Source organism: Pongo abelii, chromosome 19 (assembly GCF_028885655.2).
Source record: "Pongo abelii isolate AG06213 chromosome 19, NHGRI_mPonAbe1-v2.0_pri, whole genome shotgun sequence".
Lineage (NCBI taxonomy): Eukaryota > Metazoa > Chordata > Mammalia > Primates > Hominidae > Pongo > Pongo abelii.
In genome coordinates this window covers 75699372-75724280 of record NC_072004.2, presented here as the reverse complement: position 1 = coordinate 75724280, position 24909 = coordinate 75699372, and the positions used below count along the sequence as shown (strand labels likewise).

The window sequence follows — 24909 nt, the reverse complement described above, 5'->3', positions numbered from 1 at the left end:
TCTGCCTTATCCTAAAACATCTCTTTCACAGCTGGTTTGTTTGGTTCAGGATCCTGTCCAAGTCCATGCCTTGTATCTGGCTGTCTCTTCAATCTCCCTTGAAGAGCCCTACCCTTTCCTTCTGCCTGGACATTGACTCATCGCCCTGCCTGCAAAGTGTCTGTTTGCTTCCTTGCAGTAGTTTCCGTCTTCCTCTAACCCTGTGTTACCTGAGAACTAGGAGGCAGGTCTGCAAGGCTTAGGCTGGTCGGATCAACGGGGCTCAGCGTCAGATGAGGCATAGCTAGCAGGAGGCAAGGATGATTCTACCTTGAGTGACAGAGGTAGATGTCACTCAGATGCTGAGATCGGGGAAGGAGGAGGAAGAGGACAAATTTGATTTGAGGCACACAGTTTTCGACATGTACAAAGGACATCCAGATGGCAGTGGGATATGTGAGCCTGGAGACTTTGCTGTGAGTTGTCGATCTACAGCCGGTGGGGCTGGGCTCTCCCAAGGCGGTGGAGTGAGAAGCCAGGTGAGACACCAAGCATGAGGCCGTGGCAGAGGAGGTGGAGCCTGGGGGCCTATTGCTGAGCAGTAGCAGAGAAAAAGAAATAAAACCAGGAGGCCTGGCCTGAGGAAGCCCAAGAAGGAGAGAATTTTAAAGAGCAAACACTGGAGAGAAGTCAGGCCAGAGGAGGACCAGATCTGTCATCAAGGAAGTGGTGGAAGGCCTCTAAGCAGTGGGCTGGTTATCTAAGTGAGGGGACAGAGAAGCTGGCTCAAAAAGGAGGAAGGGAAAAAGGAATTAGTTGTTAAAAGGGGATGCAGAGCTGGGTCCAGGGAACAAAACTTTTTTTTTTTTTTTTTACAGATGGACTCTCCGTCTGTCACCCAGGCTGGAGAGCAATGGTATGATCTCTACTCACTGCAGCCTCTGGGGTTCAAGTGGTTCTCCTGCTTCAGCCTCCCAAGCAGCTGGGACTACAGGCACCTGCCACCACGCCTGACTATTATTATTTTTTTTTTTTGGTATTTTTAGTAGAGATGGGGTTTCACCATGTTGGCCAGGCTGGTCTTGAACTCCTGACCTCAAGCGATCCGCCTGCCTCAGCCTCCCAAAGTGCTGGGATTTCAGGCGTGAGCCACTGGGCCTAGTCAACATTTTCTTTTTAAGTTGGAGAGACCAACTGGGTGCAGTGGCTCACGCCTGTAATCCTAGCACTTTGGGAGGCTGAGGTGGGAGGATTTCTTGAGCTCAGGAGATCAAGACCAGCCTGGGCAACATAGTCAGACCCTATCTCTAAAAAAAAGAAAAGAAAAGAAAAAAAAAATTAGCCGGGCGTGGTGGTGTGGGCCTGTACTGCCAGCTACCTGGGAGGCTGAGGCAGAAGGATTGCTTGAGTCCAGGAAGTCAAAGCTGCAGTGAACTGTGATCGTGCCACTGCCCTCCAGCCTGGGCGACAGAGCAAGACGCTGTCTAAAAAAAAAAAAAAAAAACATGGAGAGGCCTTGAGTTTGTTGAAATGAGAAAGGGACAAAGGTAGTCAGCAGGGAAGGGTTGGAAATTTGAGGTGAGGCCACTTCCAAGCAAGTGGGAGGCTATGGGGTCCTTCAGGACTGGGCTGGAAAGGTTGGCTTGGACAGCAGGCCCCTGTGCCTTCCACTGGGGGAGGGGGAAGGAATGGTGGGTGCAAACACAGGTACGTTTGAGGGGGAGGGCAGAAGGTGACCACTCCTTGGTCTCATTTTCCCACCTCCCTAGTCTAGCTCATCCCTACAGCCTTTGCTGGCTGGGAGGTTCCCTCATGGACCATTTCTTTTTTTTTTTTGAGATGGAGTCTCGCTCTGTCGCCCAGGCTGGAGTGCAGTGGTGCGATCTTGGTTCCCTGCAACCTCTGCCTCCCAGGTTCAAGCAATTCTCCTGCCTCAGCCTCCCAAGTAGCTGGAATTACAGGCGCACGCCACCGCGCCCAGCTAATTTTTGTATTTTTAGTAGAGACAAGGTTTCGCTATGTTGGCTAGGCTGGTCTGAAACTCCTGACCTCAAGTGATCCTCCTGCCTCGGCCTCCCAAAGTGCTGGGATTACAGGCCTGAGCCACCGCGCCCAGCCCCTCATGGACCATTTCTGATCCCTCCTGGCCCCAGTGGCCCTGCTGGGTCTCTGCCAGCCTTAGAGCACAAGCGGTGTGAGCCTTGTGGAGGCCCCACCCTAGCTCCCACCCCGCCCTGGAGGAGCAGGCCAGGCAAGCAGCCCCATGAGGTCACCCAGAGGCTGGGGACAGAGTCCAGAGCCGAGGGCACCCAATCGAAACCCGAAGCCAGAAACGCAGAAGTGCAGGCCTGCTTTCCCCTAATCCCAATGGGTGTGGGAACCTAGGGCCTGCTTGGTTCTTTCATAGAACCAGCCCTGTGACGGAGTAGGGTTGACAGCTCTGTTCTACACATGAAGAAACTGAGGCCCAGAAATTCAAGCAGCTGCTCAGCAAGAAGCTGAAGTAGAGTCTAGACAAGAGTCCAAGTCTCTGGACTCCGACTCCACTCTTTTTCCCTCTGAATCAATGGAAGCTTCTGCCCCAAGTCCAAGAAGAGGGTCTCACCTGAAACCGTTACATTTGGAATCTCACCCCACATCCATGCAATAAGATTACACTGAGTCAGCCAGGCTGCTCATGCCTGTAATCCCAGCATTTTGGGAGACCAAGGCGGCAGATCACTTGAGGTCAGGAGTTTGAGATCAGCCTGGCCAACACGATGAAACCCCATCTCTACTAAAAGTACAAAAATTAGCTGGGCATGGTGGCAGACACCTGTAATCCTAGCTACTCAGGAAGCTGAGGCAGGAGAATCACTTGAGCCTGGGAGGCAGAGATTGCAGTGAGCTGAGATCGAGCCACTGCATCCCAGCCTGGGTGACAGAGTGAGACTCCATAAAAAAAAAAAAAAAAAAAAAAAAAAAAGATTATACTGAGCCGTGGCACCACACCTGGGAGGCACAGTCAAATCACCCAAGGAGGCTTAAAATTAAACGCTTTCCCCAGGTCCCGGCCCAAACCACTTCCACTGGAATCTCAGAGGGCTGAGCTAGGCATGGTTCCCCAAAGCCTAGTGAGGTCTGAGGCCCAGGACCCTGTGGGGTCACCCCCAGCTCCCCTGATCCTGCCCCTGAACATGTAGCTCTGGGCCAGGCCGGGATGGTTAAAGGGAGACCCAGTTTCTGTCCTGGAGAACATGTGTTTGGGGGAGGGACCTGTTGTGTGGACATGGCTGAGCTCCTTGAGGCAAAGATCACCATTCCTTCCGGCTCTCCCTCCACCTGGCCTGGGTGGCATAGAGCAGACTCACTGAGTCAACAAAGGACACCATGTCCCCTCGCCAGCCCCTGAGCCAGTTCCTGGGCCAAGTCCTCATTTGGAGGCGTTCATTTTGCCTCTAGCCCCAGAGGACTGGGTCGTCCTAGTGCACCTGCTCCTGCCCCAGCACTTCCTATGAGGGTTTGGGAGGGAAGAGTGAGGTCAGAGTGGGGAAAGGAGGGGTGTTGTGCAGCTGGTTTGTTCTAGAACCTCTCGTGACCCTCCCTCTTGTGCCTCTCAGAGGCGTGAGGGTGTGGTGGAGGGAGGCGGACCCCTCTGGGGAGTCACTGTGGTCATCACCTCTTCTCGCTGGGGGAAGAGAAGCCCAGACAGGGCCTGAGAGCCAACTTCTGTGGCCAAGAGCAGGCAGGAACTGTGTGAGTTTGTTCACTCCCTACAGTTTGGGGCTGGAGCCCCCTGGGAGACCCCCATCATGGGGGCCCAGCTTCCTACTGGGGAACATAAGCAGGTGAGATGCCAGGTGAGTTGCTGGCTGCCCATTCTGCAGTCCCAGCCCTGACACTGACACTCCTGGCCCCTGCCATAGGGAGTCCCTGCCCCCCATTCTACCTGCAGGGCAGTAGTTCGCACCTGTCCTCTTCTCTCCCCTCTCCACCCAGCTCCTCCCTGGTGGCTCAGAGCTTCTGGCCTCTCTGGAATTTACAGAGGCTCTTCCTGTCTCTGGGGCCTGTTGCATATCCCTTGGTGACCTGTCATATGCACGCACACGTGTGTAGTGTGTGTGTGTGTGTGTGTGTGTGTGTGTGAGTCTGCATCCCTGGCCTCAGGGTGGGGACAGAGAGATGGGTCAGGTGTGTGATAAGCATGAGGCCTCCAGCCTTCTGTGATTCCCGCTGTCCTCCACCCTGGTAGGGAGGAGGTGATTAGTCTACCCCTGGGGTCTGGGCTTCTGAGTCAGGCGCAGGGGATGGGACACTGGTATGAGAGCTTTTGCGGGCAGAGCAGGGCATGGGGCCCAGTCTTGCTCCTAGTGTGATCTTTCCATGTGTCTCGTGCCCCACATTCACGCTGCGCCTGGCTCTGCTTAGGTTCCTTGTCCCCAGCCCACAGTGGGTACAGGAGAGGAGGGGCTGAGAGACATGGCAGGGGAGAAAAAGACAGCCTCCTTCCGGAGGAGGAAGGATGGGCCTAGAGTGGGAGGGTGGGGGTCAGAGCCTGACCAGGAAGGGAGGTGGCCTTAGCAGGGGTGGGCTGGTGGGCTTAGTGCTGCCTGGCCCTTAAGCCTGGGGAGGAAGCACTTCTAAGGGAGGAGGGAAGACAAGATGGACCCATGGGCTCAGAGGCGGGGCTGTAACTTCTGACTCAGGGCGTGTGTCCACTGTGCGTGGCTGGGGTCTGTCACCCCCACACGATGGGGGGAAGGAAGAGAGGCCAGGAGGAAGATCTAGCCTTCCTCCTGGAAGAAGCTGGTGCCTGGCCCTCTTCTCTGGGTCCTTAGAGAGGAGGGGACAGGCACGGGCATACTTGTGCACGTATATGTGGACACGCAAGTGGGAGTGGGCGCATGTGGGCATGCAGGCGTGGGAGGGCACATGCATCTTGGTGACCGAGTCTGGAGGAAACAGACCCAGGTGGTCAGGTGGGCAGATAGTGGTATGGTCAGAATCCTTCCTGTCCTCCTCGGGGCTGGCACAGTCCAGACGCCAGCTCCCTGTGATATCACATCTGCCCAGACCCCTTCCTCTTTGGGAACCCTTCCCCTTCCCCCCACAAGCTTCCTCTTTCCCATCACGCCCTCCCTGGGCCTAGAGGGAGTGGACAGCCACTCATTGTCCTGTTTCCGCCCCAGGAGCCACTCCAGGCCAGCCCAGGCCCCCAGCACTCAGCGCCCCCTCTGCCCGCCCTGTCTGTGCAAGCGCGCCCCTCCCCCACAGGCTCAGCCGTGATTCTCTGTGTGCAGTTCATGCTGTGGCTGGGTCTGGCCGTGATCTTCCCCTGTGCAGCCCACACCATGGCTATGTCTGGGCCTGGGATGCGGCTCACTGGTCATTAGAGCACTGAGTGTGGCAGCCAGCAGTGTTTCTAGAAGCATAAAAAAACCCTCAACCTGAGGCCCCTCCACCCCACCCGCCCCAACTTAGGCAGCACTTCCGCAGCCCTGACAGGAAATGGGCTGGAGTCTCAGCCTCCCGCCATCTCGGCAACTTCTTGTTTCCCTGTTGCCCTGTGCCAGCACTGGGGTAGTGCCCCTGGGCTTCACCCCCAAAAACTTCCCAGGGCTCTGTCCCAGCAGCTCAGAGGGGCCAGGATGGTGGACGTGATCGCCAAAGTGACCAGGAGGCAGAGTCGAGCATTGCGGGCACAGGTAGGGGACGCTGGGGTCAAGGGGTGCCCAGTGGGCCTCTACCCCAAGCCCTGTTAGGAGGTGGGTGAGCTGGGGTTCAGAGCAGGCAGCCTCTTAGAAGTTGGGGCTCATACTTCCTTTTCTCTTTCCTTCTCGGAGGCCCTGCCCATCCAAGAGGTGGTCAGCTTGGGGCAAGAATGGCAGGGCTGCCACCCGCTTGTGGACAGGGGAGGGAACTGGAGACAAGGGGTGAACCACTGTAAGGAAGTGCCAGGGGCCTGGGCCGCCTGGAACCTGAGAGCCGGGTCCCTCTTGGCTCCTCCTCTGGCCTGAGGTGGGAAGGCCACTTCTTGTCTCTAGGATGCGACCCAAGAGCCATTGATCCCGTAGTCAGGCCCCTGCTTATGAGCTGCGTCTGGGTCTTGTCTGGGCCTCCATGAACAGGAGCAAGGAGGAGGGTAGGGGTGGCAGGCGCTGCTGTAACTCCTTGAAGGCCAGAGGATGTGGAGGGCATGACTGCACCTGGCCCCAGGAGCTGGTTAGAACCCAGCTGAGGCTCTGCCAGGAGAGGAGAGCATCTCTATCTCAGCACTGTGCAGGGTCTGCCAAGAGTTCTAGAGTTTGAAGGGGCCTGAAGGACACTGCAGTTCAACACCCACCACAGGGCTGTGCCTTCCCTAACAGGGAGTAGACTCTGCTCAGTCACCTCCAGTGAGGGCCCCTTACTACCTCCAGAAGCAGCCTGTGTCTCTGGCAGCCCCAGTCCTCAGAATGCCTCCTTCAGTGGAATGCTGCTGTGCCCCTGCAGCGTGATACCACATCTTCTCTTCCTTGTGACAGCCCTGTCATGCTGGGGACCTAAACTTCTACTTCCCAAATCTCCTCTGTACCTGCTGGGGACATTCCTTCGTGTGAGGACTCCATCAGCCTCACTGGCCTGGGACTCCTCGTGGACTCAGAACCATGGCCCACAGCCTGCCGAGTAGAAATTCCTGCTCCAAAGAGCCTGCTCCTTATCAGCTCATCCACCCCTGGTGGAGCCTTTCAACCCCTGCCCCAGTGGGTTCAGCTGGGAGGATGGGAGGTGTGTCTGGTCCCTCTGCCTTCCTCTCCCCGCTGCTTCCATCCTGCCCTCCCCAGGAATCTCCTGTCTGTGGCTCCAGCCCTCCTCCTCAGAAAGCTCAAGCTCATTCCAGGCTCTCCTGTCATGTCAGGCATGTTTGTTGCTGAAACTGGGCATGGGTTAGACTTGTGTACTCAAGCAGTTTGTGGCAGACCTGCTGTGTGCTTCAGGGCATTGGCCCAGCTGCTGGGGGGCAAATGGAATCAGCTACATTATCCTTAGTCTTGCTCTCAAGAAAATCCTGCCTTTTGGGGCAGAGGAGGTGGGCAGGTGGTTGGACAACTGGCTGCCCACCAAGGCAGAACGCCATTGGGCCTCAACAGAGCAGTGAGCAGAGTGCCAGCAGGTTTGACCTCTCCCTGGAGAGGCTTGTCAGCTGAGCACCGTGAGAGAGCAGGATTTGGGTAGGCAGAGAACCAGAGAAGGGAATTCCAGGCTGCGGGAACAGCTGGAGCAAACGCATCGAGTTGAGAGGATGCCTTTTCTGTTGGGGGCCAGTGAGAGGCCTGTTGTGGTTGGACTACAGGATGCCACATCGGAGCTATGGTGGGGGCAGAGAAAGGACAAGTGGGGTGGAGGTCCCCTCTCAGCCACACAGGAGCCTGGAGGAAGCGGAGAGGAGCAAAGAACTGATGGGCTGGGATCCCCAGCTCTCCCTGCCCCCCCGGCGCCTGGGGACCAGCACCCTGTCTAAAACTGTAACATCCTCTTCTTTGACAGTGTTTTCATTTCTTGCTTAGCAGTGATCAGCACTGACATGCTGTCCATTTGCTCATCACCCCCATCATTTACACACAGGTGCACTTGAGTGCCAGCTCTGCCAGGGAGGGATTTGTGTCCCTTTCTTCCCTGCTGTATTCCCCGTGACTCAAACAGTGCCTGGCACAGAGCAGGCGAATCTTTGTTGGGTAAACAAATGTTCTTCTTTTCCTTCTTCTTTTCATTGTTTTGGTTTGGTTTGCTTTTTTGGCATCAGTTTGGTGAAAAATGAATTTTTTTTTTTTGGCATCTGCCTAAGGCTCAGGGAGAGGCCACCCTGAACAGGTGCTTCCTCTTTCGAGGAGTTTACAGCTTAGTGACGGTGTCACAGTCAGCAGAGGAACCTCTGTGAATTTTTTTAAGTTTTAAAAGTTTTGCAGTACAAAATTTTGAGGCTGCAGGAAAGTTCAAAGAAAACAAAACAAAAACAAACCCCTATAATCACAGTGCTCAGAAGGGACCTCTGTTAGCATTTTGGAAAGTTTCCAAAAACACAAAATTGAAATGTGGAAATCTGCTTTCCCCTGAAGTATTGTGAATGCCTAGAAAATAGTAGTAATCGACCGGGTGCGGTGGCTCATGCCTGTAATCCCAGCACTTTGGGAGGCCCTGGTGGGCGGATCACCTGAGGTCAGGAGTTCAAGACCAGCCTGGCCAACAGGGCAAAACCCCATCTCTACTAAAATACAAAAATTAGCCAGGCATGGTGGTGCGTGCCTGCAGTGCCAGCTACTCGGGAGGCTGAGGCACGAGAATCGCTTGAACCCAGGAGGTGGAGGTTGCAGTGAGCCGAGATCACACCATTCCATTCCAGTCTGGACGACAGAGCGAGACTCCGTCTCAAAAAAAAAAAAAAAAAAGAAAAGAAAATAGTAGTAATTTCCGTATGCCATGCTGCTGCCTGGGGTTTGAGAATGTAGTCATCTGTCCCTCTGTGGGGCCGAGGGTGCTGGGGTGAATGTGGGGGCACGGGGATGGGGGGAATCTCGGGAAAAAGCTGGAACCGGGCACCTGAGCTGAATCCTGAAGAAGGAATTGGAGTCAGCCAGGCAAAAAAAGGGGTAGAGATGGGCCTGGGCAGGCTGCAAATGAGCCTAGGCCTGGAGGAAACACAGCAGGGAAGGTGGGGACCTCTAGCAACTGGTGCTACTGGAGCTTAAAGTTCAAGGCAAGGGGCAAGGAGTGGCAGGAAATAATAGTGGAAGCACAGGCCGGTGAGGGACTGTCTCTTGTGCCTGGTTAAGGGCTTAGACTTTGCCCTGCAGCCAGCAGGGAGCTCTGAGGTGTGAATCAGGAGAGCCTCTGTTCCGGGAGGCTTACGCATGGCTAGGTTTATGTTCTCTGTGATTGAACCCCCAGCTGCCCTCACTCTCCTTTGGGGTGGAGTAAAACAATTCACCTCTCTTTGCTCCTCCATTCTCCAGCCCATCTGGCTGTCCTGTCTCCCTCTCTTGTCTGGAATTGGTTCTGACACCTGTAAACTTCACCTTGGAAAGTTCAGTCCTCAAATCCAGACAGGGTACTGATTCCAATCCCAGAGCTTTCTGGGCTGGGAGTGGGGTGGGGTGGGAGCTCTCAATGGAGCTGTAAGAATGCAGCTTGAATCCAGGAGGCGGCGGTTGCAGTGAGCCAAGATTGTGCCACCGCACTCCAGCCTGGGTGACAGAGCTAGACCCCGTCTCAAAAAGAAGAATGCAGCAAGGCCCTGAATGGGCACCATAAACAGGGGCACGCCCCAGGCCACTTCTCAGTTCCTGCCCAGCCTCTGAGTTGCCTCTGTGAGTGCACAGTTGTGAGAACTGGGTTATCGATGTTTTATTATTATTGATAAATATAATTAATGTAATTGACCCACCCGTCTGGGGCACTAAATACTTCACAAAGTACTTTCAAGAGCATTTCCTCATTCAGTCTTCACTACAATTTCCGGAATGGACAGAGCAGACATTTTACACCCAGGAAACTGAGGCAGAGAGGTAGTGTGACTTTCTGAAGGTCGCCCAAGGGGCTAAAGCTCAAGAAGAGGCCACTTCTAACAGGTACTTCCCCTTTCAAGGAGTTTACGGCTTAGTGATGGTGTCACAGTCGGCAGAACTTACGTGATTTTTAAAAATCTTTGTTGTACAAAATTTTGAGGCTGCAGAAAAGTTTAAAGAAAGTAAAACAAAAACAAATAAACCCCTATAATCGCACTGCCCAGAGGGGACCTCTGTTACCATTTTGGAAGGTTTCTGAAAACACAAAATTCCTCCTTTCTCCTCCCGCAGGTGGACGACCCCCCGGAGCCCGTGTACGCGAACATAGAGAGGCAGCCCCGGGCCACTTCACCGGGTGCCGCTGCAGCCCCCCTTCCCAGCCCGGTGTGGGAGACGCACACGGACGCGGGCACCGGGCGCCCCTACTACTACAACCCAGACACGGGAGTTACCACCTGGGAGTCGCCCTTTGAGGCTGCCGAGGGTGCCGCCAGCCCAGCCACCTCCCCTGCCTCGGTGGACAGCCACGTGAGCCTTGAGACCGAGTGGGGCCAGTACTGGGATGAGGAGAGCCGCAGGGTGTTCTTCTACAACCCGCTGACGGGCGAGACGGCCTGGGAGGACGAGGCCGAGAACGATCCCGAGGAGGAGTTGGAGATGCAGCCGGGCCTGAGCCCTGGCAGCCCCGGGGACCCGCGGGTGAGGGGCAGGGCCAGAGTGGGCGGTTCTACCTCGGAGCGCCTCTGATCCCGCCTCCTGCTCCCAGAGGCCCAGGGACACACGGGTGAGGGGTGGTGATGGGTGGGCGGGGCTACCTCTGAGAGCCTTTGACCCCTTCTCCTGCTCCCACAGACCCAGGGAACCCAGGGTGAAGGGCGGGGCTGGAGTGGGCGGGGCTACCTCTGAGCGCCTCTGACCCCACCTCCTGCTCCCACAGACCTAAGGACCAGAGGGTGAGGGGTGGGGCAGGATGGGTGGGGCTACCTCTAAGCGCTTCTGACCCCTCCTCCTGTTTCTGCAGACCCAGGGACCAGAAGGTGAGGGGCAGGGCTGGAGTGGGCGGGGCTACCTCTGACCCCGCCTGCTCCCGCAGCCCCAGGGACCAGAGGGTGAGGGGCGGGGCCAGGGTGGGCGGGGCTACCTATGAGTATCTCTGACTCCACCTCCTGCTCCCACAGCCCCAGGGACCAGAGGGTGAGGTGCAGAGCAACCTCTGAGCGCTTCTGACCCCGCCTCCTGCTCCCACGGCCTCAGGGACCAGAGGGCAAGGGGGTGGGCCTGGTCCAAAACTGCGGGGCTGGCAGGCAGTACTGGCACTCAAAGCCTCTGACTCCACCTTATGTTCCCCGCAGCCCCCCACTCCCGAGACGGACTACCCCGAGTCACTGACCAGTTACCCCGAGGAGGATTATTCTCCCGTGGGCTCTTTCGGTGAGCCCGGCCCTACCTCTCCCTTGACTACACCCCCCGGCTGGTCTTGTCATGTCAGCCAGGACAAGCAGATGCTCTACACCAACCACTTCACCCAGGAGCAGGTAGGGGCAGGGGGCAGATGGGCCCGGACAGCCTCAGAGTCCTCCCCACAATCTTCCTCACTAATAGGTCGCCTCAGTGCTCTAAATTGCAGCTCCCACACAGAGCCTAAACGAGCCAAACGCAGTCACCTGCACCTGCCCCTCCAGACTCCCTGGTGCTGTCTTGGAACCTGGTTAGAGGGAACCTTTTCCTCCCCTCTCATGAGCTGGGCTGGAGGCCCTGACCGTTCCTCTCCCCACAGTGGGTGAGGCTGGAGGACCCCCACGGGAAGCCATACTTCTACAATCCAGAGGACTCCTCTGTTCGATGGGAGCTGCCCCAGGTAACAACCTGGGGAAAGAGGGGTGTTGGGGAGAGAGGAAGAGATTACATACGGCTGTGTCTTTCTCCCCAGGTCCCTGTCCCTGCCCCTCGAAGCATCCATAAAGCCAGCCAGGATGGTGACACCCCAGCCCAGGCCAGCCCTCCAGAGGAGAAGGTAGGGGAGGAGCCATTGAGGTCCTGGCAGGACCACCACATAAGCAGTGGGGGGCTTCTGGAGGTCCTGGGAGGAGGGACTTGGTGGGATATATCTGTCTCCCCCATAGGTCCCAGCAGAGCTGGATGAGGTTGGGAGCTGGGAGGAAGTCTCTCCTGCCACAGCTGCTGTGAGGGTAGGCATCACCCCCTACCCCCAGCCAGGTGGTGGGGCTGGCGAGGAGGGTTCAGTGGAGACACGGGCCCAGACCATAGAGAGTGGCAGCTGAGCAGGTGACCAGCCTCTACTCCCCATAGCTCACCCCTTAACTACCCACTCTTGCACCTGCTCTCTCTTCTCTCTCTTAGACCAAGACCTTGGACAAGGCAGGGGTGCTCCATCGCACCAAGACGGCAGACAAGGGAAAGCGGCTCCGGTGAGAGCCCATCTACACTCAGGCCGGGGCAGGGTGGACCTTGGTGACGATGTTCACTGAGCACTTCCTGTATGCGAGGCTCTTATTAATCCTCACAACAACTTCGTGAGTGGTCCTCAGTGGACCCTGAGACACTGTGAGATAAAGTGACTTGCTCAAGATCCCTCGGCTGCTAGGTGTTAGAGTCGGGATTCCAGCCCTCATAATGGGGTACCCTAGCCTGTGTTCCTAAGCTCTGACTTGTTCCTGGGGTAGGAGGGGCCCTCAGCCCAGGACCAAATCTAAGTCCTGCCACCCCCACTTCCCCACCCCTACCTAGGAAGAAGCACTGGAGTGCCTCCTGGACTGTGCTGGAGGGTGGCGTCCTGACATTCTTCAAGGACTCAAAGACCTCGGCTGCAGGCGGCCTGGTAAGGCCAGGCCCTCAGGGCAGGGACCACCCCATCTGCTTTTTTTTATTTTTATTTTTATTTTTTTTGAGACGCAGTCTCGCTCTGTCACCCAGGCTGGAGTGCAGTGGTGTAATCTCGGCTCACTGCAAGCTCTGCCTCCTGAGTGCTCCTGCCTCAGCCTCTCGAGTAGCTGGGACTACAGGCATGTGCTACCATGTGCAGCTACTTTTTGTGTTTTTAGTAGAGATGGGGTTTCACTATGTTGGCCAGACTGGTCTTGGACTCTTGACCTCAGGTGATCCACCCACCTCAACCTCCCCAAGTGCTGAGATTACAGGCGTGAGCCACTGTGCCCAGCCCCCATCTGCTCTATCTAATCTGGCTTGGAGATGACCAGGTCTGAGAGAGTGGTCCATGAGTGTCAGAGGAGCTGGGCCTTGGCAGGAAGGGGTTGATACTGGCAGATTCACTCCAAGACAAGTAGTTTTAGCCCATTGGAGATGGGGAACAGTCTTGAGGGTGGCCAGCTCCAGCCTGGAGGGCAGGGAGGCTGGGGGCGGGCGCACCTGCTTGCAGGGATGCAGACTGCACTCCTTTCCTGTCCTCCCCTGGGTGGGTGGGCAGCAGTGGACATGCCAGCCAGCAGGCTCCATGGTTAAGAAGCATCAGGGTCTCCGCATTCAGGAACCCTTGGGGCTTTTTTCCCCAGAGTTGTTTCCTGGCCATGCCAGTGACCCCATCCTATTCCTAGGGTCGGAGTGCCACAGCAGACACATCTGAGCTGAGGGCTCCCTGTGACCTTCCTCCCTCTCCCACAGAGGCAGCCTTCCAAGTTTTCCACCCCTGAATACACAGTGGAGCTGAGGGGGGCCATTCTCTCCTGGGCCCCCAAAGACAAATCCAGTAGGAAGAATGTGCTGGAGGTGAGTGGCAGAGTTGGGGAGAAGGGGGAAGGGGCTTAGTGATGCCTGCCAGCCCTCTGACAACTATTGACCTGGAAATGACCTGGGGGTTTTTGACCCTTAATTCCCTATGAGCCAACACTGAGTGCAGCTTTTGGCTGTATTATAGATGTAGGAATCTAGAGCCAGAGAGGTGATACTGGTGCAGTTGTTGGCAGTGCTCTGGGACCCTTACTGTAGGCAAGCCCCAAGAAGGAGGACCTGGGAAGAATTGGGGCTACCATTCTCAGGGCTCAAGGCCAACACTGCACCCCCGCCCCAGGGGACCTGTCCTGTATTTCTAACATCACAGATTCTGCAGTTCCCTCTCCAGGAGCTGAGTTAATAATAATCCTTGCCCTGGAGGGTAGTGAGGAGTAGGGCCTCCGGGAGAGGAAATTCTCATGACTAGAATGGCAGCCCTCGTCCCAGCCTGAGAGAGACAGGAGGCTCCCTGTCCCTGGCTGCTTACTGTGACAGGCCTGGTTGGGAAACATTTTTCTACCCAGATCTCCTTCCCTGCCCCTGAGCCAGAGCCCCATTTCCGACTGGACTGCATCCCCAGTGAATAAACTGGGGCAGTGGAGAGGACTACCATGCTACCCCCGCAGGAAGGGAGAGAAGACCCAGAAAGGGTACTCCCAATGCCACATCCTTCACTGTCCACGTGTTGTCTTGTTTTTAAACTACTCTTACCCTGACCTCAGTCCCTAGAAGGTTTGAGGCAGAGCACAACAGAAACACATGTGGTGAACTGGCAAATTCACTGAAAAGCCAGGACCACGAAAAACAAGTAAGAGATGGGACTCAAGATGGAGAGGAATTAGGGGGCAGATGATGTATGGGTGCTAAGGTGGTGGTTACTGAAGAAAATTTAGCTCCGACTTTCCTGCTAGGTAAGGTGAAAAGAGAGGGGCTATCAGGTGCATGTCTCTTTGTTTTTGAACAAATAATAAAACCCACCCAGATGTTGAGGGAATCAAAGCTTTTTCCTAACTCTTCACTCTTAAATTTCATGTGTGTAGCTCCATGAACATGGGATCTGGAAGCACAAGGCAGGTACCCTGCAAAACAGCTCCAGGGAGGTTTAATTCAGGATCCGGGGCTGCTTCAGGTAGCATCATTATGATGAGGGCCAAGAGCATGACCTCATGTCTAAGCTTGGAAAAAACAATTCTGCAAGGAACCTGAGTGTGTAGTTTCCTGATTATTCACCAAGCTCCATTCAGTTCTGGAGCCAGGATATCTACAAAGCGAAGTTGGAAAACTGGTTTCATCTCATGAGCTACTCTGATGAGTAGGTCTGGAGTCTTGTGGGATTTTGTTTTTGTTTTTATTTTTTGTTTTTGTTTTTAGAGACAAGGTCTTGCTCTGTTGCCCAGGCTGAAGTGCAGTGGCACGGTCATAGCTCACTGAAACCACAAGCCCCTGGGCTCAAGCGATCTTCCCACCTAAGGCTTCCAAGTAGCTAGGACTACAGGCGCGTTCCATCACATCTGGCTAATTTTAGTTTTTATAGAGATGGGGGCTCACTATGTTGCCCAGGCAGGTCTCAAACTCATGGCCTCAAGTGATCCTCCAGCCTCAGCCTCCCAAAGGGTTGGGATTATGGGTGTGAGCCACTGTGCCTAGCCTGGAGCCTTCTTGAGAAGAATTCTGAAGCCTTCTATGGGCTTGGCAGGATAGAGTTCTGTGATCAACTAACAATATCTGCTATGGTGTTAAATTGAGGAGAGACATCACCTTTATTATTATTATTATTATTATTATTATTATTATTATCCAGAGTCTCACTCTGTTGCCCAGGCTGAAGTGCAGTGGTGCAATCTTGGCTCACTGCAACCTCTGCCTCTCGGATTCAAGTGATTCTCCTGCCTCAGCGTCCCGAGTAGCTGAGACTACAGGTGCCTGCCACCATGCCTGGCTAATTTTTTTGTATTTAGTAAAGACAGGGTTTCACCATGTTGGCCAGGATGGTCTCAAACTACTGGCCTCAGGTGATTTACCTGCCTTGGCCTCCCAAAGTGCTGGGATTACAGGTGTGAGCCACCATGCCCGGTCTGAGACATCACCTTTGCTAGTCATGTTTCTCCCCTGACTTTGAGGGATAGGGATATCTTTCAAACAGTTCTCAATGAAGGTCATCACTGATGGACTTTTGATGACAGTTTCAGAATAGGGCTTTTTGAGTTGTCTTTGCTGGCAAGGACTGGAAGGCAGGTGCTGCTCAGGCCAGTGGGAAGGTGGGCAGGCCTGAATGGAAATCACAAGCCCCTGCCTCCTGGTTGACTGCTGACCATCCTCCCTCCATGCAGGGTGGCCTGTAGGCAGCTCCAGGGTTTTCCTCAAGAGACAGCCCCAAATTTTATATCATTGAGGATGGATGGCTTTGTTGGGCCCAGGAAATTTTCACAGCAGGTCTTCCTAGTTACCCCAAGTTACAGAAAACTTCAGCAACAGTCCCCTGAAAGCTGCTAGCATTTGCCTATGCAGTCAGCAGGATAAATGTTTTGTTTATTTGTTTGTTCTTAGAGATAGGGTCTTACTGTGTTGCCCAGGCTGGAGTGCAGTGGCTTGATCATAGCTCACTGCAGCTTCCAACTCCTGGGCTGAAGCGATGCTGTCGCTTCAGCCTCCCGAGTAGCTGGAAGTATAGGTGCACACCAGCATGCCTGGCTAATTTTTAAAAATTTTTCTAGATATAGGGTCTCACAATATTGCCCAGGATTGAACTCCTGATCTCAAGGACTCCTCCCATCTTGCCCTTCCAAAGCACTAGGATTATGGGCATGAGCCGTTGTGCCTGGCTGGGGGTGAATATTTTGTGAAATACATTGCTATGTAACGATACAGCTTTGCCCTCTATATGAAACTTGCAAATACGAACTGATTATGTTTTGAGAGAGCTGCCAAAAGTCATGGCTGTTGTTTTAGAAGTGTTGTCAAGCCATTCTTTGGGATAATCTTGAGCAGGGCTCTTGTCTGCTTTGATTAGAGTGAGGCTGTGTTATCTGCCTCTTGAAGGTGCTCTATCCTTTGCAGGGGAGGGCTAGGGGATGGGATATGCCATTTTCTTTTCTTTGAGACAGAGTGTTTCTCTGTTGCCCTGGCTGGAGTGCAGTGGCGCGATCTCGGCTCTCTGCAATCTCTGCCTCCTGGCTTCAAGCGATTCTCCTGCCTCAGCCTCCCGAGTAGCTGGGACTACAGGTGCGTGCCACCAGGCCCAGCTAATTTTTTGCATTTTTAGTAGAGGCGGGGTTTCACTGTGTTAACCAGGATGGTCTCCAACTCCTGACCTCATGATCCACCCGCCTCAGCCTCCCAAAGTGCTGGGATTACAGGCATGAGCCACCGCGCCCAGCCTCTTTTCATTTTAAAAAGCAGTTTAAATAGTCTGCAAGTATAAGTTTAAAAGGACAGCCGAAGATAGTCCATTCCAATTCTAGAAGTTGTGTCCTGGGGTCTGAGACAGTTTCTGTTGTCTCTGACTCTCGCTGAACCGAAAGGGCAGGGTTGGTGTGAGCTGTTGCCGCCAAACATTCACATTAACCTGGAACACTGGGTCCTCAGAGCCAGAGGCTGATAAGGAATCCATCTAAGCTGCCATCCAACTCAGAAAGGGCTTTGAGCATCAGTCCTGCGGTGGCAAGTTTCCCTCTGGTGTTTTGTTTGATTTCTGCTTCATGATGAAGCAGGCTAACAGAAGATGTGTTGCCCAGGCTGGAGTGTGGGAGGTGGTGGGGACTCCTGGCTGCAGAAGGTGGGACAACGTTTCTGAGTCCTCAGTGTGTGTATGGGGAGGGGCAAGGGGAGACCTTGCTTTTACTGGGATCAGCCATGATTGGCTTTCAAATCCTCTCTCCCTATATTCACTGTTGCTTCTAGTAGACAGGGGTCTCAACATAGGAAGCTTCTGGGTTTTTTTTTTTTTTTTTTTTTTGAGACGGAGTCTTGCTCTGTCGCCCAGGATGAAGTGCAGTGGCGTGATCTCGGCTCACTGTAACCTCCACCTCCCGGGTTCAAGCAATTCTTCTGCCTCAGCCTCCCAAGTAGCCGGGATTACAGGAGCCCCCCACCATGCCTGGCTAATTTTTGTATTTTTTAGTAGAGACGGGGTTTCACCATGTTGGCCAGGCTGGTCTCAAACTCTTGACCTCATGATCTGCCCTCCTCGGCCTCCCAAAGTGCTGGGATTACAGGTGTGAGCCATCGCGCCTGGCCTCACATAGGAAGTTTCTTTCACCTAGTTTGCAGGCCAGTGCTCTGCATGAGGCCTGCCATGTTCTGTGGCTTGCAGGGAGGCAGGATGGGGGAGGGAAGGTGTACCAGACAATTGAGCCATGTAGCTCTGTGCTCATCACTCACTAGCTGTGTGCCCATGAGGAAGCAGCTAAAACTTGCTGAGCCTCAGTTTGCTCATCTGTAACACAGAGATGCTGTCAGCCACTGCTTTATGTGAGGCAGAAGATCCAAGACTTGGCCTGGGGTGAGGCCCTTGCTCCATTAAGCTCTGAGTGCCTGGGGTCAGGGACAGGTCACCTCTATCTCTGTACCTACCCCCAACTAGGGCCGACCCCCAGGGCAGACCCAGGGTACCAGAGATGACCCACTGACTTGTGTCCCTCCAGCTGCGGAGCCGAGATGGCTCCGAGTACCTGATCCAGCATGACTCAGAGGCCATCATCAGCACCTGGCATAAGGCCATTGCTCAGGGCATCCAGGAGCTGGTAAGCAGAGCCCAGGGCCTCTAGGGGTGGTGGGGAGGGGGTGGCCATTATGAGTGGGGCCCTCTGCTCAGGCTCAGGGAGCGCTAAGGTACCAGTGGGTAATGCAAATGCAGTCCCCACTAATGGCTAGGATGGCAGGGTAGCCTGCTGAAGAAACTGCCTTCTGTAAGTCTGTGAATCCAGCTCTGGGGCTGGCCCTGCAGGAAGACTCTCCAGGTGAGGGTAGGGGCACATTCTAAAGGAATTTCCCATTTCACACGAGGCAGAAGGCCAAATAAATACTCTGCAAGCCAACCAATGGCAGGCTGAAACTAGCAGATACAATTTTAAAGGATTGATTTCAATAGTCGACCATTTTTTTAAGGCTCAAAATACCAATTGCATAAGTAGAGCTAGGACAGGGGCCCTCTGACAACTACTGACCTGGAAATGACCTGGGGCTTTTTGACCCTTAATTCCCTATGAGCCAACACTGAGTGCAGCTTTTGGCTGTATTAATAGAGGTAGGAATCCAGAGCCAGAGAGGTGATATTGGTGCAGTTGTTGGCAGTGCTCCGGCCACAGCTGGAGGTGCAGGCTCAGAACTGGGAGCCACGTATTGAGCAGAATGCTGACCTAGTTAGAGGAGCTGAGGAAAATAGAGAAAGAAGGTACCAGGTGGGTAGGAGTCGCCAGGATAGGAAGGGGTGTGGGAGAACAGGATGACTGTGTCTGCACCTTAAGGGCTCCATGCAGCTAAGGGAGGTGAATGTTCTCAGGCTCACTGGTGGAGGTAAGGAGAGTTAACCTGGTTAAGGGAAGAGAGGACTCTTCGCTGAGGGTCTCCAGGCCATGCCTGTTGGGAGTGCATTTCGGGTCCCTTGCCCCATCCTGGAAGGACCCGCAGCTGGCTCAAGGCCCCGCCTCTCTGAGGCTATGGGAATCCAGTCCGCAGAGCTGCCCCCAGAGGAGGAGAGCGAGAGCAGCAGAGCGGACTTCGGGTCGAGTGAGCGCCTGGGAAGCTGGCAGGAGAAAGAGGAGGACGCGCGACCGAATGCAGGTGTGCGCAAGGCAGGATGGGGTGGAGGCTCCAGGAGGCCTCTCCTGGGGAATGACGATTGCTGGGGCCTGCCTGGCCTGCCCTGGCGCTGCCTCCTGACTCAGTCCTGCCTTTCCCCGCGTCAGCCACGCCCGCCCTGAGCCCCGGGGGCCTGGAGAGCGACGTGAGCAAGGTCCGGCACAAGCTCCGCAAGTTCCTCCAGAGGCGGCCCACACTGCAGTCGCTGCGGGAGAAGGGCTACATCAAAGGTACCCGAGGCCTGCGGGGGGCGGGGACCCGGGGACCGGGACGGGGCGCAGGCTGGGCAGGAGCTGATGAGCCTCTGCCCTAGACCAGGTGTTCGGCTGCGCGCTGGCCACGCTGTGTGAGCGCGAGAGGAGCCGGGTGCCACGCTTCGTGCAGCAGTGCATCCGCGCCGTCGAGGCCCGCGGTACGTGCGCTGCGGGGGTGAGGGCGGCAGGCAGTGGGGTGCCCGCAGGCCTCCTGCCAGGACTGCAGGCTGGAGACCTCTGGATGGACGCACGGTCCAGGGGGAAAGTACGGGAGGCCCCGAGTGGGAGTCATAGCAGGGACCCGTAGCCCCACTCTACCCCCATCCTTGAACCCGGTATCAGCGCCTCCCTCTGGCCCAGGGCTGGACATCGACGGGCTGTACCGCATCAGTGGAAACCTAGCCACCATCCAGAAGCTACGCTATAAGGTGGACCACGGTGAGGCCCGTCCCCAACCCCTGCCCCAGTGCCTGAAGGCGCGAGGGGTACTGACTTCCCTCCGTCCTCCTCCTTTCCTCCGCCACAGATGAGCGCCTTGACCTGGACGATGGGCGCTGGGAGGACGTCCACGTTATCACCGGAGCCCTGAAGCTCTTCTTTCGGGAGCTGCCCGAGCCCCTCTTCCCCTTCTCGCACTTCCGCCAGTTCATTGCGGCCATCAGTGAGCACCTGGGGCAGGTGGGGCGGATGGGGTAGGGGCGTGGCGGGCCACCCCTTTAGCAGGCTCCCCTCGCCCAGCCGACACCCCCTACCTCCCATTCCGACTCCCTCCCTCTAAACCTTCCCTCACCCAGAGTTGCAGGACCAGGCCCAGCGCAGCCGCTGTGTGCGTGACTTGGTGCGCTCGCTGCCCGCCCCCAACCACGACACTCTGAGGATGCTCTTCCAGCATCTCTGCCGGTGAGCCGGGGGGGCCGCGCGGGAAGGGGGAGGCAGGTCCCGGCTGGAGCCCCCAGAGCCTCCCCGCAGTTCGGAGCCCTGAACCCACCCACCCCTGCCACAGGGTGATCGAGCACGGCGAGCAGAACCGCATGTCGGTGCAGAGCGTGGCCATTGTGTTCGGGCCCACGCTGCTGCGGCCCGAGGTGGAAGAGACCAGCATGCCCATGACCATGGTGTTCCAGAACCAGGTGGTGGAGCTCATCCTGCAGCAGTGCGCGGACATCTTCCCGCCGCACTGACTGCTGGCCTGTGACTGGGGCGGCGGCCGCGGTCCTGCCACACAAGCTGGGCTGCGGAGGCCACGCAGCCGGGCCTTCTCTCTGGGACCCTCCGCCAGTGCATAGCCGCAGGCCGGTGCGACTTCTGCACCCTCGGTTCTGAGGGTACGGTGACCCCTAGGGGGCAGTTTGCAAAATGTGATTCCTTCCCCCCAACTCCCCATCCCCCACTCCCCTCCCCGTTACGTCCTGTTTGGGGGTTAATTAGGTTTTTTCTCTGTTGCATCGCGCCTACTGTGCGTGTGCGATAGCGTGTGTGGGAGTGAGAGTTTGTTTTCTGGAATGGTAGGTGCTGGGAGGAGGAGTTTGATGGGGGGCTTCCTGGCTGCTTCTGGCCCTCACCTCGTGGAGGCCTTCACAGAGACCCTGTGGGCCCTGGCCCTGTGCTGGCACTGTGCCAGTCCTGAAGCAGCTGTGATCACTTCCCCACTGTGGAAACAGGACTGACCCAGCCTTCGGCGTGGGCGGCTGAAGCTATCCTCCTGAGGCCTCAGGGATGACCTCCTGCCTGAGCCTCTCACAGGCTGGCTGTGGGCCAGTTTCATCTGCTTTCCTGTTGGGGGTCCCGGGCCTCTGCTGTCCCTGACCCACTGGTGTTCTGTGCAAGGCTTCTTCCCATTCACCAAGTGCACACCTTGCGTCTGCCGCTCCGCGTGCAGCAGTTCCACACGCCATCCCATTTCACAGACAAGGACGCTGAGGCCTGCAGCAGCAGTGTGACTTGCTCAAGGTCTAGTGAGTGACCTCCTTCCCCAGAAAAGGCTCCTCCCACACCAGAGTATAGCCTGGGTAGGGGGGAAATCAGTTCTTTCAGCTACCACCCCTCCAACCTTTGGGCCTATGCGAAAAGAAAGGAACTAAGCTGGGTGTGTTCTGTCTGGACCTGGGGAGGCCCCTGAAGGCAAAGAGGGAACCTGTCCCAGCTGTTCTGTCCTAGGGGAGGGGGACATAGCCCTAGCAGGAGCTCCCAGCCCCTCTTGGCACTCTGACACACAAGTACGCCCATTTGGGGCCCGCTTTGCCATGAAGATCTGGGCAGGCCTGCAGGGTGTGGGGAAGGAGGACACAACCTCAAGAAAGGAAGCGTGAACCCCAGGGAACAGCGGGTCCCTTCCCTCCTCAGACACAAGCCATCTCAGCTTGTGGCTCTTGGCCCCCAGCCCCACCCACCCACCTGTTCATTTATTCAACAGACAATGACAGCTGATATTTATTGGACATTTGCACCATGCCAAGCATTCGGCTTGGATTATCCCATTTGTTTCTCACAGCCGGTATTTATTGTCTGCTCTTCTGTGCCAGGTGCTGTGGCTCTGGGCAGGGGCACTGCATGAGCTACCTGCCCTGGTGGAGCTTGTGGTCTGATGGGTGAGGCTGACCCCAGCCCACCCCATTGCCAGCAGGGCCAGGGCAAGAGTACACACAGGGGCTTCATACCATATGTCTAAATATTTAAAAGTTATCAATCAAGCTAACAACCTTTAAATAAAATATGTTCTATTCTCCTACTTTGACAAATGTGTCTTGATAATGACCTGGAAGGCCAGGTTCTAATTTAAACTCCTTTGACTTTTCCAAGTTCCATGCCCAAATGTGGTGGCCGAAGAAGGGCAGGCCCTGGGCTCAGCCTTCCCTCTCATCTTCCCCACCACAGAGCCCTCCTCCCCCAAGCAGAGGCTCACGGGCACATATGTGGACATCATAGTCCATGTGTCCAAACTGCCCATACCCCCTGCAGCCAGCTGCAACTTGGCTACCCCACTGGTGACGTAGTCCCCCTTGAGGGAATGGGCTTGGAGCTATTTGGGCAGGGCATGCTGGGGCCCCATGTATCAGAAGCACGTTCTAAAGGGCGGGTCCAGGCTTCAAGAGGGCTCCCCAGATTCCTCATCCTGTGGGGAGAGCCACAGACACAGGAGCCTTCTCCTGCAGAGGACCCATGGCAGGGACCCCTCTCATTTGAGTCCAAGGGTGAAACTAGACAGACAGTAAGCAGCTAATTACTTGGCTACCACATTTGCACAAGAGCTAGCGGAAGTGTAGAGTGCTCGGAAGGTGTGTCATGGGGTGTGAATGTTGCCCAGGGACCTGAGATGCTTCTGCAGAAGCCACATTTGAGAGAAGCAGTAAAGAATGAAGAGGAGTCGAGCAGGGGAGGGGTTAAGGGAAGGGTGCTAGTCAGTGGGAGTGGCACGTGTAAAGGCTCTGGGGCAGGAAAGCTTGTGGGGAGAACAAAATCTGAGAGAAAACCATTGTAACTGGAGCCCAGAAAACCAGGGAGCATGGGTACGAGGTGAGGCACTGGAGAGCTGTAAGGCACAGAGCGTGTGGGGCCTTAAGGCCAAGGACATTGGGTCCCCAAGACAAGGAGCTGAAAGGCAGGGAGATCTGGAAGGTGTCCGCTCACCATCTCCTTCACCACCCCAGGCTTCTGACCCTGCCAAGGCCTCAGTGGGCAAATAATACAGCAGCAGGCAGAGAGGTCCTAGAATTATCACATTTTTGTCATGAAGGGGAGCTTCAGAAATCACCCACCACCAATGAGGAAACCTCTAGAGAGAACATCATAAGTCACCTGCAGCCACATGGCAGGTTGGTGGCAGAACCTGGCCCAGAGCTTCATTTGCACAGTCTAGGGACCTACCGTGCCCCTCACTAGAAGTCCGAGGCTCAGTCATTCGTCCCCAGCCCTGAGCACAGGCATGGTGAGCACTGTAGGTGTGCATCGAATAGGTTTGGAATGAATTGGATTGTTCTGAAACACAAAGAATGTAGAAGTGGTGTCTTCCCTCTTGAAGCTCCGTCTGGTTGGGGAGAGCTATAAAAAGGAGCGACAGTGGCACAGCTGATAAGGGCTGCCACGGGGATCTCTCCCCAAGCCCACTGCCTCTCAGCAGATGCCCTTAAGTCCTCCTGCAGCCTATAGTCTGCCCCTGAAGCTACTCTCAGAAAGGCCATGGTGCCCACTTGGTTGCTAAGTCGGGGGACATGCCCAATCCTGTGCAAGTAAACACATGGACTGTCTGTTGTCCTTCTTGAGACATGGACTGTCTGTTCCTTTGCCTGCAGCAACATGGGGTTTCCTTTTTCTTTTTCTTTTTCTTTTTTTTTTTTTTTTGTTTGAGACAAGGTCTCACTCTGTTGCCCAGGCTGGAGTGCAGTGGTGCGATCATAGCTCACTGCAGCCTCAACCTCCCAGGCTCAAACCATCCTCTTGCCTCAGCCTCTCAAGCAGCTGGAACCACAGGCACACAGCACCATGCCTGACCTTTTGTAGAGATGGGATCTCACTATGTTACTCAGGCTGGTCTCAAATTCCTGGCCTCCAGTGATCCTCCTGCCTCAGCCTCCCAAAGCACTGAGATTACAGTATGAGTCACTGTGCCTGGCTTACATGAGTCTTCTCTACCACTCCACCCCTCCCTTCTCAGCTCCCTGTGTGCTCTGCTTGCCCTATAAATGGTGATGCCCCCACCCCCAGATTGTGCCCTTGGCCCGCTGCTCTCTCCCTTCCACCATCCCTCATCCATTCCACCCTGCAGACTCAGCCACCAAGCCTGCACCCGTGTCACCCAAATCTCTAGCACCAGCTTGGAGTCCCGTGTCACCCAAATCTCTAGCACCAGCTTGAAGTGCTCTCTCGCGAGTCCTGTGCAAAATCTACCTGCTCAGGAGACACTTCCATGTGGATGGCTGCCAGACACCCAAAGTGCAACCCATCTGCAACAAAGCTCAAACCACCCCTGCTCCCTGTCTCTGAGCATGGCACCCCCAGTCCCCAGAGTCCCAATCTTCTACTCCTAAATATGTCCCATCCTCCATCAGTCTCCCTCATCTGGGTGATCACAGCAGCCTCTGAATGGGCGCTCTCCTTCCCATTTAATCCTCCACCCAGCAGCCACCCCTCCCACCTATGCACACCAGCTGTGCCCATGCTGCCCCGGGACACTCCAGGCTGCTTCTTGCCTCGATACTTTTGGGCCAACAGTCTTCCTGCCTCCTTCCCTTTCCCCTGGCCAGTTCCTCCTCCTCCTCCACCAAACCTCAGCTCACACCTGCCCCTACACCCTCCTCAGATCTCACCCGTGTGTCTCTCTCATCACACTTAGCTCACTGGATACGACTGTGTTTCCGTGGCCAGGCCTTCCCACTGGGCTGTGGGCTGGCAGAAGTTTGCAAGGTTCATCCAGGTCATAGGCTGCATCATTACCGCATTCCTTTTTATTTTATTTATTTATTTATTTATTTTTGAGACAGAGTCTCACTCTGTCACCCAGGCTGGAGTGCAGTGGTGCAACCTTAGTTCACTGCAACCTCCACCTCCCAGGCTCAAGCAATCTTGCCATCTCAGCCTCCCAAGTAGCTGGGACTATAGGCGTGTACCACCAC

General features: G+C 55.5%; 1 protein-coding gene across 1 annotated transcript in view; it reads left to right on the top strand.

The window, feature by feature from the left end:
* The window catches only part of ARHGAP27 (Rho GTPase activating protein 27), a gene marked incomplete at its 5' end in the record, with an annotated part of 31986 nt that extends 9958 nt beyond the window's left edge, over positions 1 to 22028 (top strand). Inside the window, 16 exon segments of the mRNA NM_001132747.1 lie at positions 9792 to 10199; positions 10853 to 11035; positions 11278 to 11358; positions 11431 to 11514; positions 11624 to 11689; positions 11862 to 11929; positions 12249 to 12339; positions 13140 to 13244; positions 17891 to 17989; positions 18917 to 19028; positions 19154 to 19276; positions 19360 to 19458; positions 19661 to 19738; positions 19827 to 19961; positions 20095 to 20200; positions 20304 to 22028. Coding sequence (NP_001126219.1) covers positions 10158 to 10199; positions 10853 to 11035; positions 11278 to 11358; positions 11431 to 11514; positions 11624 to 11689; positions 11862 to 11929; positions 12249 to 12339; positions 13140 to 13244; positions 17891 to 17989; positions 18917 to 19028; positions 19154 to 19276; positions 19360 to 19458; positions 19661 to 19738; positions 19827 to 19961; positions 20095 to 20200; positions 20304 to 20481 — 1650 coding nt within the window. The 3' untranslated portion in view covers positions 20482 to 22028.
* Positions 22029 to 24909: the final 2881 nt, after the last annotated feature.